This window comes from Chenopodium quinoa, unplaced genomic scaffold (genome assembly GCF_001683475.1).
Source record: "Chenopodium quinoa cultivar QQ74 unplaced genomic scaffold, ASM168347v1, whole genome shotgun sequence".
In the NCBI taxonomy this organism is placed as follows: domain Eukaryota; kingdom Viridiplantae; phylum Streptophyta; class Magnoliopsida; order Caryophyllales; family Amaranthaceae; genus Chenopodium; species Chenopodium quinoa.
In genome coordinates, this window is record NW_018742733.1 from 2,287,701 (window position 1) to 2,302,539 (window position 14,839).

A 14,839-nucleotide genomic window follows, 5' to 3' on the forward strand; every position below is an offset into this window, starting at 1 on the left:
TTTTGTCCACATACTGTATTAATCTGTTAGGTTAATCTTGAAGTGTCTTTCCCGCTTATTAATACTCCAACGTTTTTCTAAAATTACTCATGCAGTTATAGAATACCTCAACATATAAACACAAGAAGATTATTTTACCCAAAAACCAGGCATCATTAGATTCATTACCTAATCAAAGGTTGAACTTTTTCATTACTGTCTATCAAGTGGTTGCTACAGAGTACTACTCAGTAATTACTATGACAAGTTGAAGAGAGAATTGTAACAGAAGATACTCCATTTACTCGCTAGATAATTACCCACTTCTAATAGAGATTAGTGCCTTAATGACAGTGAAATCCTACTCAACACTTCCATGTACTCTCGAAAAAAACGTTTAAAACTTAAAATAGTATTACAAAATACTATTTATTTTGTACACGACTATTGATCAAAACAAAATAATTTAGGTACACAATTATTGAGTTATTGTATATGTAGAGAATTTCAAATTATATGATGATTTTTATCAGTTTAAAAGAATTTGGTAACTTAATTGACTAGGTTTGGTTTTTTTTTTTTTTAATTTTTTTTTTTATATTTTTAATTCATATTTTTTGTTGTTTAGCTGTTATTGGCAAAATAAGATAAAGTAGGAATCAAATGAGCATATTATGAGATGGATCTCTTTCTTTCTCTCTCTTCATTGTTGGTTGGCATGTCTTTGAAGTTGAGCAATTTGGGCGGTTGATTTACAGCACTTGTTATCTATTACTCATCCACTGTGAAATCATCCCATTTTTATTCTTTATTCTGATTATTATGTGTTTCTGACTAGACAATATTTAATTGATTATTGGCCCAATTTCATCAAATATTTGCAGACATTTTGTTAGTTCTAATCTAGTTGGCTGCTACTTCTTTTTGACATTATTATTCTGATTTTTATGCCTACTCTCATCATAATACACCAATTATTCACTCATCAATTTAAAGCTACCCAACTTTAACCATCAAACTTGAAATAAAGATGTAGGTGTAATAATGTGTTCCTTCCTAGTTTCAAGCTAAGTGCAATCCAAACATAATCTAAATCGAAACATAATTCTGCTATTCATTCAGTAGATTATCCATTTTACATTTTTACGTGATAAACATCTCTAATCGAAGACCTAATGTTACAGGGGAAAAAAATAAGTGAATCAAACAAAGTTATATGGTGTGAAATTGTGAATAGATTATACCGAGTATCAATTACAATATTTTTATAATGTATTATTTAATAACCCAAGCTTTTAGAGTTTATGATGAATCTGATATCATTGTGATAAACTTAGTTTTGAAAGGATTAAAAGAGGGTTCAAACTCCATCATTAATTCATTATTATCATTACCAATAGGTCCACAATCCTAAACTTCAAAAAGAATTTTCAGTTAAAGTGTTCTTTATATCTTCAATGTGATTAAAGTGTGTCCTAGATTTATTTGTATAGGTCTCAATCAAAGGGCTTCTTGAGAAATAAAATGATGTTTAGTAATTATCCCGTTACCTTAAAGCTCTCCTTGATTCAATATGTTGTTTATTTTCATATTGTTACATTATTATTTGTATTTGTATGAATAGCTTTGTTGAACTTTATTCTTTTTTTCATTATGAAGCTAAAAATTGAAGCAAACAAGTATTGTATTGTCCTTGTCTTAAGTTATAATTATAAATATATTACAAACAATATGAAGTACGGATATACGGTTTTTATGAGTATTTTTTCAATGCAAATATAATTATGTCGGAAAATTACAATTTTCGTGAAAAGATGTGTGTATTTAAGAAATTGTAAATATAAGAATATATATCTAGTCAAGTAAAACATTAATAAAAATCGATTAATTAACGTGTGTGTCATTTAATCATGTACTCAGTATAACTTTGTACACCGGTTATCTAAGTGTCAAGTCAAACATCAACTTTTTTAACTACCCTTTTTGAAATTATAGGGGTGCTTTAAAATGTCACCAATGAGATGTTGCAGTGTATCTCATATTCCTAGTAGTTGACTTGCAATTGTTGTAAAGTTATTGGTTAGGAATTATAGGTCATAAGTTCATGATATATAATTAAAAGGAAATAGACAAGTAACAAATAAAATTATGATAAATTAACAATTTTGATAAGGTTGGTCAAGTTTAATAACTTGATTAATTAGAAAATATATATGAAGGCTAATCTAGATTCTAGCATGCATGATCCATGGTTTTATCATGGCATGCGCTTGTCCTAACAATTTTCTCTGAATTTAATTTGCTAAGTCAAATCTTAATGGAATACTTTTTCTTAAAGGAATTGAAAGGAATGCTAATAATTTGTTATGCTTCATTTGAACGATGACTTCCTCCACTTTGAGTTTTAAATTCTAAAACCTTCCCCAACTTAATTGTATTTAAGACTTAAATTGATTTATATCATCTTCATAATACATATCAATACAGTGTTCTTTAAATCTTTCTTTTATTAACGAAAACTAATAAATTGTCATGGTTTGACTTTTGCACTAATTATATATATACAAAAAATAAATAAAAAATAATAATTACGGAGTACATGTTTTACTAATTTTATGTATATGCATGGTGGGATAAAGAAAGATAAAAGAGGGATTGAATTCTCATTGCTATAAACGGAAAACTCGTAATATATAAGCGTGAAACTTTTTTTTAATTGTGAAGTATATTTATATGGAATAATCCTTATAAATATGGAGCAGTAAGTTAAAAATACATGTATGTATAGACGAGCATCCTTTAATAGTAGTTTGAGACATTATAGAAAACAAAAATAGAAACATACTCCATATTATAAAGTTAGTAATTTAATTTATTATGCAAACTAAATTAATTTTGTAAAGGGATTATGATATCATCATGTGGGGGAATGTTTAATTATTGCTCCATCATATAAAGTAATTAATCATGTGATACATGTAAGCAACTTATGTAATTAGCATGAAAAGCTAGATAAGAATAAATACTCTCACAAATCATGATTGTTATAAGATTTTTAATAATAATATATAACAACAAAATATAAAACTAAGGATAGATAAGCACAAATCTTGCTAAGAATAGAAGTAATAATAGATATATTTTAGAAATGTCTTTGGTATGAATTAGCTGGGTGGCTATGAGATCGATGAAACGCAATTATATGGCGAACAGATTTTAATAATTTTGTACCTAAACTCAAACTAAAACCAAATTACGAGTATTTTGATCATTCTTGGAGTATAAGATATGTCAGACAAAAGAGGAAATTTTGTGTCAATTTTACTACTTTGGGTCACCCACGTGCTTATGGGTACTTTGCCGCAAGGGTCGATCTTGTTCCTTGTGGAAAAAGGATTGATTGGTATTCGAGTCAGTTTGGAATCGTGTAAATTATATTGAAAATTTAAGTCAAATTTCTATTTGGTAATTTTGTTTAGTGGGTTTTTGGAATATGGTTAGGTTGTTTACTTGAATATACCGATTATGTATATTTTAAGTAATTTTTTTTATCAAGCTCAATTTTTACATTGAAAGTGAAGTCAATTAAGTTTAGACTAAAAGGTGGCAATGTCAAGCTTGTTGTTGTTAATTTATCTTAATTAACCTAGACAATTGGAAGTTAGAACATATTCCATGAATCATATAATTCAATATCAAACTTCATAAAAGATAGTATTATTTATCAAATCATATCTAAATCCATGTGGATAATATATCACCAAATCACCTATGATATAATTCTTTAAATGTACCCAATATCCCTAACAAATTCTTCTAGCATAGAATTTTCAAGATTTCAAATCAATTTAGAATGATTCTATCTAGTATGTAGGTTCCTAGGTAGGTTAGTTTAGAGTTAAGTCAAATTTTGTCTTATCAACTTATAGTAATGGAAAGTCATGATGAGATTTCTCACACTTAGCAACCCAATTCAATAATGATAATGGGTTCAAATACCCAACACATACTCACTCCTAGGGGTGTTCATAAATCGGTCCGGACCGGAAAAATGGACCGGACCACCCTGGACCGAACCCAGACCGGACCAGACCGAACTAATCGGTCCGGTTTTCGGGTCTTGAAATTCATTTTCCCGGTCTTCGGTCCGGTCCGGTCCAAAACCCTATCAAAACCGGTTTTGGATCGGACCGAATTTTTTATAAAAAAAATGTGTGAAATCTTAAATAACGTTTAAAATTATCCTTAATAAGCTTAGAATACTTTAAGTTTATAAGTTTTTTTGCACTAAACATACAAAAAAAGACGCAAAAATGACGTTACAATATCGTTTTTCCAATATTTTTTTTGTGTTTTCCTTGACTTTATTAAAAATTAATATTCTTTTTAAAAAAATTCTTAAATCGGTCCAAAACGGTCTGGTTCGGGTTTTGGACCGATTCTTTCGGTTCGGTCCGGTCTTTGGTTCTTAAAATTCTAATTTTCGGTCTTCGGTCTTATCCGGGTTGGTCCGATCCGGTCTTGGACCGATGAACAACCCTACTCACCCTTAATTCTCACTACCTCAATCAACAATGAATTTTTATTTAATTTTTCAATTACATTAATATTGTATATATCAAGACGGATCTAATAATAACTACTTTTTGAAGTATAAATTATAAAATGTAATTAAATAAGATTTTTCTAAAAAAAAAAAATACAAATAAAATGGTGTACATGATAATAAAACTTTAAAACACAATATCTTTTTAAAAAATAAGTATATACTTCTCCGTGCTTTTTTTATCACAATATATAGGTTGGGCATGATTTTTTTAGTAATGCAAAAAAGGAAGAGAGGGGGGGGGGGGGGTTTAGAACCGTAGAAGTACAAAAGTAACCATGTGAAATTAGCATAAACTAAATAATCAAAAGTTTAAAGTGAGGTTAGATCAGGGCATTTGCAGTTGTGAACAAAGATATTTTGTTTCTTTAAATGAATATATAGTGCAATATTTGTAAAACTTCTCTAATAGACACGTGCTGCAATAGTTAAAAAACGAAGGAAGTATATGTTTTTTTGAAAGATATAATTAAAATACATTGGTTTAGCCTAGTAACCAAGTTCTTATGGTTGTTATTTTTTTTGGTGAGATTATTAATAAACCATAAAAAATAAAAAAAAAATTTAAAAAAATTACAAAAAATAAGGCGGTGAAAAAAGGGAGGAAAGGAAAACGAGTGATAATAAAATTAGGTAAAGGGTAAAAAAAAAAAAGGTATAAATAAGACAGGCTAATCCAAAGAAAGGAAGGCGGGCGGTAGGGTGGTACTTGGTAGGGTCCTCATAATTTTCGTGGCTTAAAAGCACACTTGATCTCCAATTTTAGGCAAATTACAATTCCTACTTTCTTTCGCTTTTTTTTTTTATTTTTAGAGAGAGAAACTCCTTCATATTTTAGAGAGAGAAACACACAAATTGGTTGGAAGGAGAGAGAATAAAATATTATCGCTCTGGAGTCGACCCATTCCCTTCCGCGTCTTGGGAGGTACTTTTGCCGCTTGGCTTACAGGTTTCTCGATCTTTCTTATTCATTCATGTTTTCTAGATTGATTTTTTGTTATTTTTTTATTTTAATTGGAGTTAGTTTTGATTTGTGTTTTTGATTTGATTTTAGTTTCAGGTTATTTCGATTTTTGATTTTTGTTTGATTATTTGTTTGATTTGGAGTTAGATCTGGAGCTAGGGTTTTGATTTTGGTGTATTCTGATTCGTTGGGTTTATATTAGCTGGTTCAATGTATCAAGAGATGGAGATTGAATTAGGGATTATGTGAATGATTTCTGGTTATTGGATTTGTGTGATTTTTGAGTTTTTCTAATTGATGGAACTTTTTAATTAGGTTTTTTTTTGGGGGGGGGGGATTGTGGATTATGTGATTGAATTAGGCGAATGAGTTTGGGTTTTTAGATTGTGTGATTGAATTAGGTGAATGATTGTTGGGATTTAGCTTATGTGATTGAATTAGGCGAATGATTTTGGGCTTTTAGATTGTGTGACTGAATTAGGTGAATGATTGTTGGGATTTAGCTTATGTGATTGAATTAGGCGAATGATTTTGGGCTTTTAGATTGTGTGATTGAATTAGGTGAATGATTGTTGGGATTTAGCTTATGTGATTGAATTAGGCGAATGATTTTAGGTTATGTGATCGAATTAGGTGAATGATATTTTCGATTGTATGATTGTATTTTTTTCTAATACTTTTACATCGTCTAAGGAACTTTTCAGTTTGGCTTGTATTTTGGAATCGGCCGAATGATTTGGGGCTTTGGATGTTGTGATTTGAATTTTTGGGTTATGGCAATCTAGGAGATACACCGTTGATTAGATATAAAAATATGAAATTAACCAATGAATAGAAATCGGATTGCTGCTAGTTGAGTTATTTGGCTTTTTGATGAATGAGGATTGATAACTTTGTTGTGTAACTGAGATCTATTTTTTTTTTTTCAATTAATTAATATTAGGGATAACTTTGTGCTTTGATTGTTTTTTGGTTGAAATTGTCATGTAATTTGGACATGGACCTACTTGTTTTTGTTTATAGCCATTAGATGTGCTTTCAAAATTAGAATTAAAGGGAATACCTTTTCTGAATAGAATTATCATGATTCAGGACTGCCTTGTTGGGTTGTGGACAACTTCAAATTTTTTTTTTTAATTATTTATTTAGAGTTATTTTGTTATTGCCTGAAATGATCCCTTGAAACTAATTTTGAATCAAGACGCAGTTCTATACAGAATATTCTATTCCTCATGCTACGATGCTATATATGTTGATATTTTCCTCTACAATGAATTGTTTATCAAGTATATAGATTTTACCTCTTCCATATTGCTGATCACATAACTGAAAGCACATTTTAGGAGACAGGGGTTTAATAATGGAATACCATTATTTATTTGTGTTGAAACACAATGGTTGTGGCATCGTTGTATTTTAACGTTGAACACAATAGAGCTGATGCAATGTACTTGTTCCTCCTGTATTAAAACTGGTCTAATTCTATTTGTTAAGCTTCACGTACTTAAATTATATATATGAGCTTCATTAACTAATCTTAATCTCTCTTGTCTTCTTGATTTGCAGGTTCCAGAATTATATTTAAGAAGTTCAATTTGTTTTACTAAGATATGGAGCATGTCCACTTCTTGTCAAATTGCTTCCATTTTCAGGTCCTTTCATTCCAGAAAGCTCTTGACTGGAGGTTCTCAATTCTTGGATTCCTTCTTGTTTCCTTTGTCAACAGCACCTAGTGCCCAAATTTTCCTAAATGATCAGTATAGGAGGCCTAATGCAATTGTCTACTAAGAAATTTGTTGGATCTTTAGTGCTCTCATATGAGTAAGTTGTCTCCTCATGGTGTTGAGAGGTGGTTTCATGCCGCTTTTGCTCCTTCTGATCTTTTTTTACTTTCTTTTCGTTCCTCTTTGAATCTCTTATCAGCGGTTTGTGGAGTATATATCAAGTCGAGAGTTTCAGAAAGATATCTTGTGGGGTACTACCAATATCTTAATCTTGACTTCAGTTTTGTGATACGTAAAATAATTTTGGTACTTAATATCAAACAGTCTCCTGCAGGGCTGATAATTGCAGGCTGAGGAATGCAGATTGCTTTTGTAGTCACCACTAGATAAGCCTATCAAATTAGACTCTTTGTGCCCGTAGTATTTTCTTTGTTTCTCCGGGTGTCTGTTAGGTGAGTAGGTGTCAATTTCCAGACAGCTGTGGAGTTCTGTGGTAGCCTTGGTGTTATGACGTGAAACAGGAATTTTCTTAAAGAACATGTTCTTGAGTCTCCAAGCATCTCTGCTATTTACCCTTTTGGACTGTCTCAGAGTCTCTGGTCATGAATTTACTGTGATTAGTCCCACAACTTAAGCCGATTACAGGAGTTCACATCTTGTGTCCGTGCTGTTGGGGTAGAAAATCGAAGGGTGGATTCTGCTGGATCAATACAACCACACAATCTATTATCGTATAGTGTTATTTACAGACATCTATTGGGCATCGTCTTCTTATGTTTCTCGTGTTAGTGATTTATCAATTTTGTTGAATAAAGAGACCTTCATCAGATACTCAGCTTTATCGTTTTCTGACTTAACAATGGAGAGGTGAGTTTATTCTACCTTCATTATTTTGGCCTCTTACTGTGTTTCTGTGATGAGCACTGCTAATTAAGGTGAGTTCTTGCTTGTTCAGGTACAAGCTAATTAAGGAAGTTGGTGATGGAACTTTTGGGTGTGTTTGGCGTGCTATAAATAAACAGAGTGGAGAAGTTGTAAGTTACATTCCTTTGCTATTAAATTGGGATATTGTTTTTTGATTAGCAATTTGATATCATGAGATATGTTCACAGGTTGCTATAAAGAAAATGAAGAAAAAATATTATTCCTGGGATGAATGCATTAATCTAAGAGAAGTGAAGGTAACATTATTTTAATTACATCATGCTATTGAATTTGTTGTTTTCCATTTCTCTGTTTTTTTTTTTGAGTTTTTTTATTTGGAAATGTTGCAGTCACTAAGGAAGATGAGCCATCCAAATATTGTGAAGCTGAAAGAAGTTATTAGAGAGCATGATATTCTGCATTTTGTGTTTGAATATATGGTAACTTTTCTTGTGCGTGGTCCTGGTTTTTTTTGTTCCTCTGTACAATCGAACTGATTTCTGATACCAGTCCATGTAACATTTTGTTTACTAGGAGTGCAATTTGTACCAACTTATGAAGGATAGAGGAAGGCCCTTTTCTGAAAATGAGCTCAGAAATTGGTGTTTTCAAGTATTTCAAGCCCTTGCCTACATGCACCAGCGTGGATATTTTCATCGTGATCTGAAACCAGGTATGTGCTGCCTGAATAAAACTAGTCGTGGTCAGAAATGACATGATTTTAGGCATCTTTGGCTTTGAATTTTTCATCCTTTACATTTGTTTAATTCATCATTGTTAAACTAGCATCAATCTAACTCTGAACTTTGACCATTCATTTTCAGAAATTATATTGGTTGATGTAGTTCCCTTCTAATTTTTACACCTTAGGTTTTCCCAATTGGGTATTAAATCGATTCATAGGCTTACTGTGTTGTCCAGTATCACTAGTATTGGTTTGTATTCGTAGACAGCCTTACTTTTTGGCTAAGTTTGTTGTCTGTGTAAACTTTGCAATGTGCTAGTTGCAGTGAGTTAAGTACTCTTTAACGTTCACAAATTTCATTACTTTGTTTAGTAGCTAAGTGCTGTATTCTTGTTTTACTACAGAGAATCTGCTGGTATCAAAAGATGTTATCAAAATAGCTGATTTTGGTCTTGCACAAGAAGTAAGTTCTGGGCCACCTTATACAGAATATGTTTCCACACGCTGGTAAGCATTCTTTATTCTGTTTTTTTTTTTTAAAGAGTTCTATCTCTTCTTTATTTGCCTATTTTTCCGGGTTGTATATACCTGAAAATTCTGTGATGTGGCAGGTATAGGGCTCCTGAAGTTCTGCTGCAGTCTCCCACTTACACTTCTGCTGTGGGTAAGTGATATGGCTAATGTCCCCTTTAAATATATTAAAATAAGGACATAAAAAGTGATTTAGCCAAGTCTCTGTATAGTTGGACCTTTGTCATTAATTATGATATTCTGAATTCTTTTTGTATTTTTGGTCTTTTAGATATGTGGGCAATGGGTGCGATAATGGCAGAACTGTTTACTCTTCATCCACTTTTTCCTGGGTTAAGGTATGGGCATCAATTTTAATTATTAAGAGCACATATTAATACATGAATTCTGGTTGCCTTGTCATCCATTCATCCCTTTGTTTTTATAATTTATTGTCATTGGTGTTACTGCAGTGAAGCAGATGAAATCTATAAAATATGCAGTGTCATCGGAACTCCAACAGAGAACTCTTGGGCTCACGGGCTCATGCTTTCTAGATCAATGAATTACCAGTTTCCACAGGTGAGTCAGAAGCCTATTGACTGTGTACATTCCTTTTTTCTGTTTCTTCTGTCTCTAGAGTTCTGGAGTGATTGGTGAGAGGGATATCTTTCTGCTCCAATCACCCTATATTAGGTCTCAGCATCCAATGATACAACTAGGCATTTTATTAATTTAACTCCTAGATGCACACCAATGGGACCCTCCTACAAGTTTATATGAAGCAGGTCGTAATATTTAGGAGTTCTAGGACTATTTGTATTTATCTGTTGTTTATAGAATACTATCTTGCTTGATAGCATAATGTTTCTAGAGGCTTAGTTCTATTCACAATATTTTACTGCAAGTTCCATGTTGTCTTTAAGTGTACCAACAATGCTCAAGTGTTTTTTATTTCCATCTAAATTTCCTTAGTTTCTTATTTCTTTAGTATGTTTTTTTAATCAACATCTAGTCTGTAAGTGTCCTTGTCTATCTTTGTTGGTGAAGTAGATATTTTTCAGCAGCCGATTCATGCATCCCAATAAAATGTTTGATGAATTGTCTTCTAAAACTTAAGCTTCTAATACTTAGTATTGTGAATAATATCATACATTATGTGGTGCAGTGTTGTAAAATATTGTACAACCTATTTTGGTCATGATTTTAAGTTCTTGCAGTACTTGATTTTGGGTTTTCACTTTGCACTGCCCTCGTATTAGTCGGTTTGTCCTATGTTTTGTTTTTGTTGCACTTTCGTTTTTTCTCTTTTTCTGTGATCAATTTTTTGCGGATGGTTCATTATGACGATTCATGCTAGCCATCCCCAAATCATTGTTGTTTTAGTACTCAATTTCTTCCCCTTACTGATCTTATGTTGATTATATTTTTCAGCTTCCTGGCATGCATCTTTCAAGTCTCATACCTTCTGCAAGTGATGATGCAATCAGCCTTATTAGGGTAAATTGAATGCTTTAATTTTTTAATCCAGCTCAAGGCTTGCTTGTGATATTTATCTCTGTAACTGAAAATATATTGCATTTTTCAGTCACTTTGTTCCTGGGACCCCTTTCAGAGGCCAACAGCAGCAGAGGTCCTTCAGCATCCCTTCTTTAAGGTATTCTTTGTTGACATGTTTTCTGCACCAGTTTTCTAGAACTGAGAATTTGTACATTTTATTTGGTTTTGATTAGCATGGGATGATGTAGATGGGAGTTACAATTGATTTTTTTTTTTTTTTTTTTTACAGAATTGTTTCTATGTCCCGCCATCTCTACGGCCTAAAGCAACTGTCAACAGAACACCCCCATCATTGGGAACCAGGGGATATTTTGATCAGAAATCTGCGAGGAAGAGTTCTGGTCCTGGAACTCATCCCGTCTCTAAGACCACAAATCTGAAACCTCATGTTGCCTTTGGTGCGGGTGTACAACGCAAACTGGAAATGGATGGCAAGGATTTAAACAAGAATGACAAATCTGTTAAGAGCTCTGTTAAACAGCCAAAATATCGGCCACCAGCTAGGAACAGCCCATGTAGGTCACTTCTCATGTTGAATTAATTGTATTGTTATTAGGTTTTGTCAATACATAAAATCTTTGTTTGCCTTCTCTTTTGCTTGTTCTTCCCTGTAAAACTTGCTTGCTATGGAAACTAATATGCAAAGGTATTGGTATGTAGCCTCCATATACCCAGGTAGGACCACTCGTGGAGTAAGTGAAACAGCAGAGAAGCTGTCCAACATGTCTCTGGGTTCTGGCAGACAAACAATCAGGCAATCAGTACCACCACCTATGAAGGCTGGAGGATGGCATGGCCAATCTAACATGTTTATGGGACGATCTCAGGAGATCCAACCCAGCAGAACTTTTACGAGAAAAGTTGCAGGATGATCTGTTCTTATTACTGAGGTTTACAATAAAGCAACAAGCAACATACAGCTAAAGTTCAGGCAGTTGCAGTTCTATAGTGTGTTAAATTTGTTTTTTTTTTTTTTTTTAACTACTGGTGTGGTGTTCGCTAAAAGTGTTACTGGAGGAGTGACAATGTCAGACTATCTAGTTTTTATTACCTGTGTTTACCTGTTGTGTATCTCAACTTAAACAATGATAACTTTTAAAGTTTATATATGGAGAATGTTGCTTTGATTATATTATCATATACTTTCAAGAATTTGCATTAGCTTGATATCCCCCTTCCTGGCTGTTCTTTTGTTTATTACAGCTTCCTCTTAGGAATTTTTTGAACTTGAGTCATGTAGTTAAATGAAATCACCTCCCTTAATCTATTGCGAGCTGCTCTGTTGATAGTAATAAATTATTTACACCAATGATGAATTGATGATCCAGGTCCGGTTTGTGATAAAATTGGCTAAAATCTTCTCCAACATTAATATAGTCTGATGTATGCCTTCAGCTGAACAATTTATAATCCTGTTTGTATCTTTTGTAAGAATGAAAATAACAGACTGAACTTTCATAAATTATCAGATTCAGCTCAATCAGCTTTTTCAATTGAGGTCAAAATATGTTCCCTTAAATGGTATTAATGTGTTAGCCCGGCAGAAGGCCGATCTTCGTTCTAAGATAGAGCCTCTTCTCACCATGGAGAGGGCCGTCGTGACCTTTTGGCCAAATTTCCTCCCAAAGCCCGCGAGCAGTACGAGCTCGACCGGTTGTGCAGTATCAATTTTCAATTTGTAAATTTAGTGATGCAGGTTGTAATTAAACCAATGACTTAAGCAATAAATAAATAAGGTCATATGCTAATATGCTAAGGCTATGTTCAAGTGTTCAAATGGTTTACTTATGCAAATATTTGGTTAATTCAGAATTGATCTGATCATATCAAATTTTATTTTTTACTCCGTATCTTTTAATTTGTGTCTACTTATTTTTGAATATCTTTGATAGGTTTGGTTGAATTTGAATTAAAACATAGCCTATAAGTCACATGACTCACATCACTTGCACACATCTTTATTTCATTACAACAACCAAATTTTACTTGAATCTGAATTAAAACATATCCTAAGCCATATCACTTGCACAATGCATCTTTATTTTCATCAAATGAGTTGTTGTCTACAAAGTACAAGAATCATTGTCTCAAGTCCAACTTCCAAGCCACTTCTAAGGTATTGCGATCAGCTGTTTGGCCAGTTTCAGTGTTATATTCTTGAAGCTAAATAATGTCCAATATGTCAAGCAATCGATCCATCATCCATGTCGAGATACTTAGAATGCCAGTGGAATCGAAGTATGTCCTATACATTTTTTTTAGGTGTATAGGTTTCAAGGCCATCCATTTTCAACAGATCAATAGAGTGAGCCAGATTGCAGTATGTCCAAGGATGTCCATTTTCAGCTGATTCAGAGCAAGCCACTCAGACAGAACAAAGACTATACAACAAAGCATTAGTTAATGTCCATTTTCAGCTGATTCAGAGCAAGCCACTCAAACAGAACAAAGACTATACAACAAAGCATTAGTTAAAGTAAAGTAGAAGTTGATCATCATCTTTTTCTTCTAACCAATTTGCCGATTAGCCATGGAATAAAAGCACACGCCAAAATTAGAGAAGATATACTTTGCTTTAGCACCAAGCTCGTGTAGCGTTTGACAAATTTTTCACGCCAAACTACGTATTAATTGGTGCTCACAACCCAAATAACATACAACAAATGAAATGTTGAGTAAAAGAGAGCAAAGCAATCAGAGAACTTTGAAGGCATAATTTTCGGATGAATGAATTCCACATAAAAGAATTTCAGCTCAACTGATTTCATCATTTCGCCTGCTCTCTTTTACTCATCGAGAGTCCAATTTCAATACACGAACACGATTGTTTAAAAGATTGTAATGGCCTTTGGAGGCAGGCTTGTTAAGAACATAGTAAGTAGGCTAGTTGAAACAAACACCCATTACCAAAGCACAAGCCTGTACTATGATGCCATTCATTCGTGTTCGGGCAAGCGTTGCCGGGCACCCTGTAGAAAACCTACAGGTATTTCAGAGTCAAGTAATTACACTCTCCCCTGTTAGCACGCAGCCCTTTATATATAATCTAATCACTTGTAAAAACTAAGTTTATCCTAAGAAAATATTTAAGTAATTAAAGATATCCCTCAGAATAACATTGTTCATCATGAATGTATCAGTCCACTACTTTTAATTTTGGACATAAGTCATTCTTCATTGGGATGTAACCTATAACTCAATGAAATAAAATAATGACACAAACACACCTAATCAAAAACTCCAATAGTCGTAATTTGAACTAGTAACGTGACAACTAAACTCACAAAGGTGGTACATTTCTAACCTTAAATCACCTTAACAACAGCAATAGCATCTGAATACCAAACACAATAAATAACAAGATCTAATGAAAAAGATTCAAACTTTGAATCATTTAGAAAAATCCATCCTTAAGAATTACAAAAATTGATGAAAACTAACAGCTATTGAATTATAACCCAGATTAATTGGTCACTAATTGTCAAAGAAGAAAGAGATTCAAGATGTTAATTTGGCAAATTATAAGAAAACCCCTTTACTAACTAGAAATAAAATTTTAAAATCACAGAGTAATTTAGCATAAATTGGGACAACATCAATTGATAATCAACAGAAAACAAGAGTTAAAACAGCATAATATATGAGCAATATGAATTTACGATGAAGAAACAGAAAAGGGCGAGAATACAAGAACATCTCACCCAACAAAAGCGATTGATTGATATAGCATAGAAGAAGCTTGAAGAACAAGAGGGAATGGGAGATAATAATCTGTTAGTTTGGTTTATATAATACCGGCGCCTAGAAATAATGATGGATGAGTGATTAACCTAACCATACCAAATCATCAAGCCCATGTTTGAGCCCAATTCATATTGGACTAAGTA

The 14,839-nt window shown here is 32.8% G+C and overlaps 1 protein-coding gene and 1 long non-coding RNA gene across 5 annotated transcripts; one reads left to right on the forward strand and one right to left on the reverse strand.

Annotated features, from left to right (window-relative positions):
* Nucleotides 1-5,349: 5,349 nt before the first annotated feature.
* On the forward strand, nt 5,350-12,094 carry LOC110723808 (cyclin-dependent kinase F-4-like). 4 transcript variants are annotated; one of them, XM_021903189.1, is made up of 16 exons: nt 5,350-5,534; nt 7,116-7,370; nt 7,473-7,524; nt 7,598-8,140; nt 8,229-8,307; nt 8,386-8,454; nt 8,548-8,637; nt 8,732-8,870; nt 9,287-9,389; nt 9,494-9,546; nt 9,685-9,751; nt 9,866-9,974; nt 10,827-10,892; nt 10,981-11,049; nt 11,182-11,467; nt 11,613-12,094. In XM_021903189.1, the coding sequence occupies exons 4-16, from the start codon at nt 8,133-8,135 to the stop codon at nt 11,822-11,824; spliced, it is 1,350 nt and encodes a 449-aa protein (XP_021758881.1). In that variant the 5' UTR covers nt 5,350-5,534; nt 7,116-7,370; nt 7,473-7,524; nt 7,598-8,132; the 3' UTR covers nt 11,825-12,094. The 4 variants fall into 4 exon arrangements, with proteins under 4 accessions (XP_021758881.1, XP_021758883.1, XP_021758880.1 ...); XM_021903191.1 differs by having other exon boundaries at nt 7,608-8,140; XM_021903188.1 differs by having other exon boundaries at nt 7,116-7,524.
* An 883-nt stretch (nt 12,095-12,977) lies between these two features.
* On the reverse strand, nt 12,978-14,741 carry LOC110723809. Its single transcript, XR_002511768.1, has 2 exons — nt 14,654-14,741; nt 12,978-13,333 (listed from the first exon to the last, which is right to left on the reverse strand). It is a non-coding gene; the product is annotated as an uncharacterized LOC110723809 (long non-coding RNA).
* Nucleotides 14,742-14,839: the final 98 nt, after the last annotated feature.

Excerpts from the sequence above, each read along its gene's own strand:
- LOC110723808 (XM_021903188.1), top strand. Across the intron at positions 8,455-8,547 it reads TTAATCTAAGAGAAGTGAAG|TCACTAAGGAAGATGAGCCA; the intron begins GTAACATTATTT and ends GAAATGTTGCAG. Across the intron at positions 9,752-9,865 it reads CCACTTTTTCCTGGGTTAAG|TGAAGCAGATGAAATCTATA; the intron begins GTATGGGCATCA and ends GTGTTACTGCAG.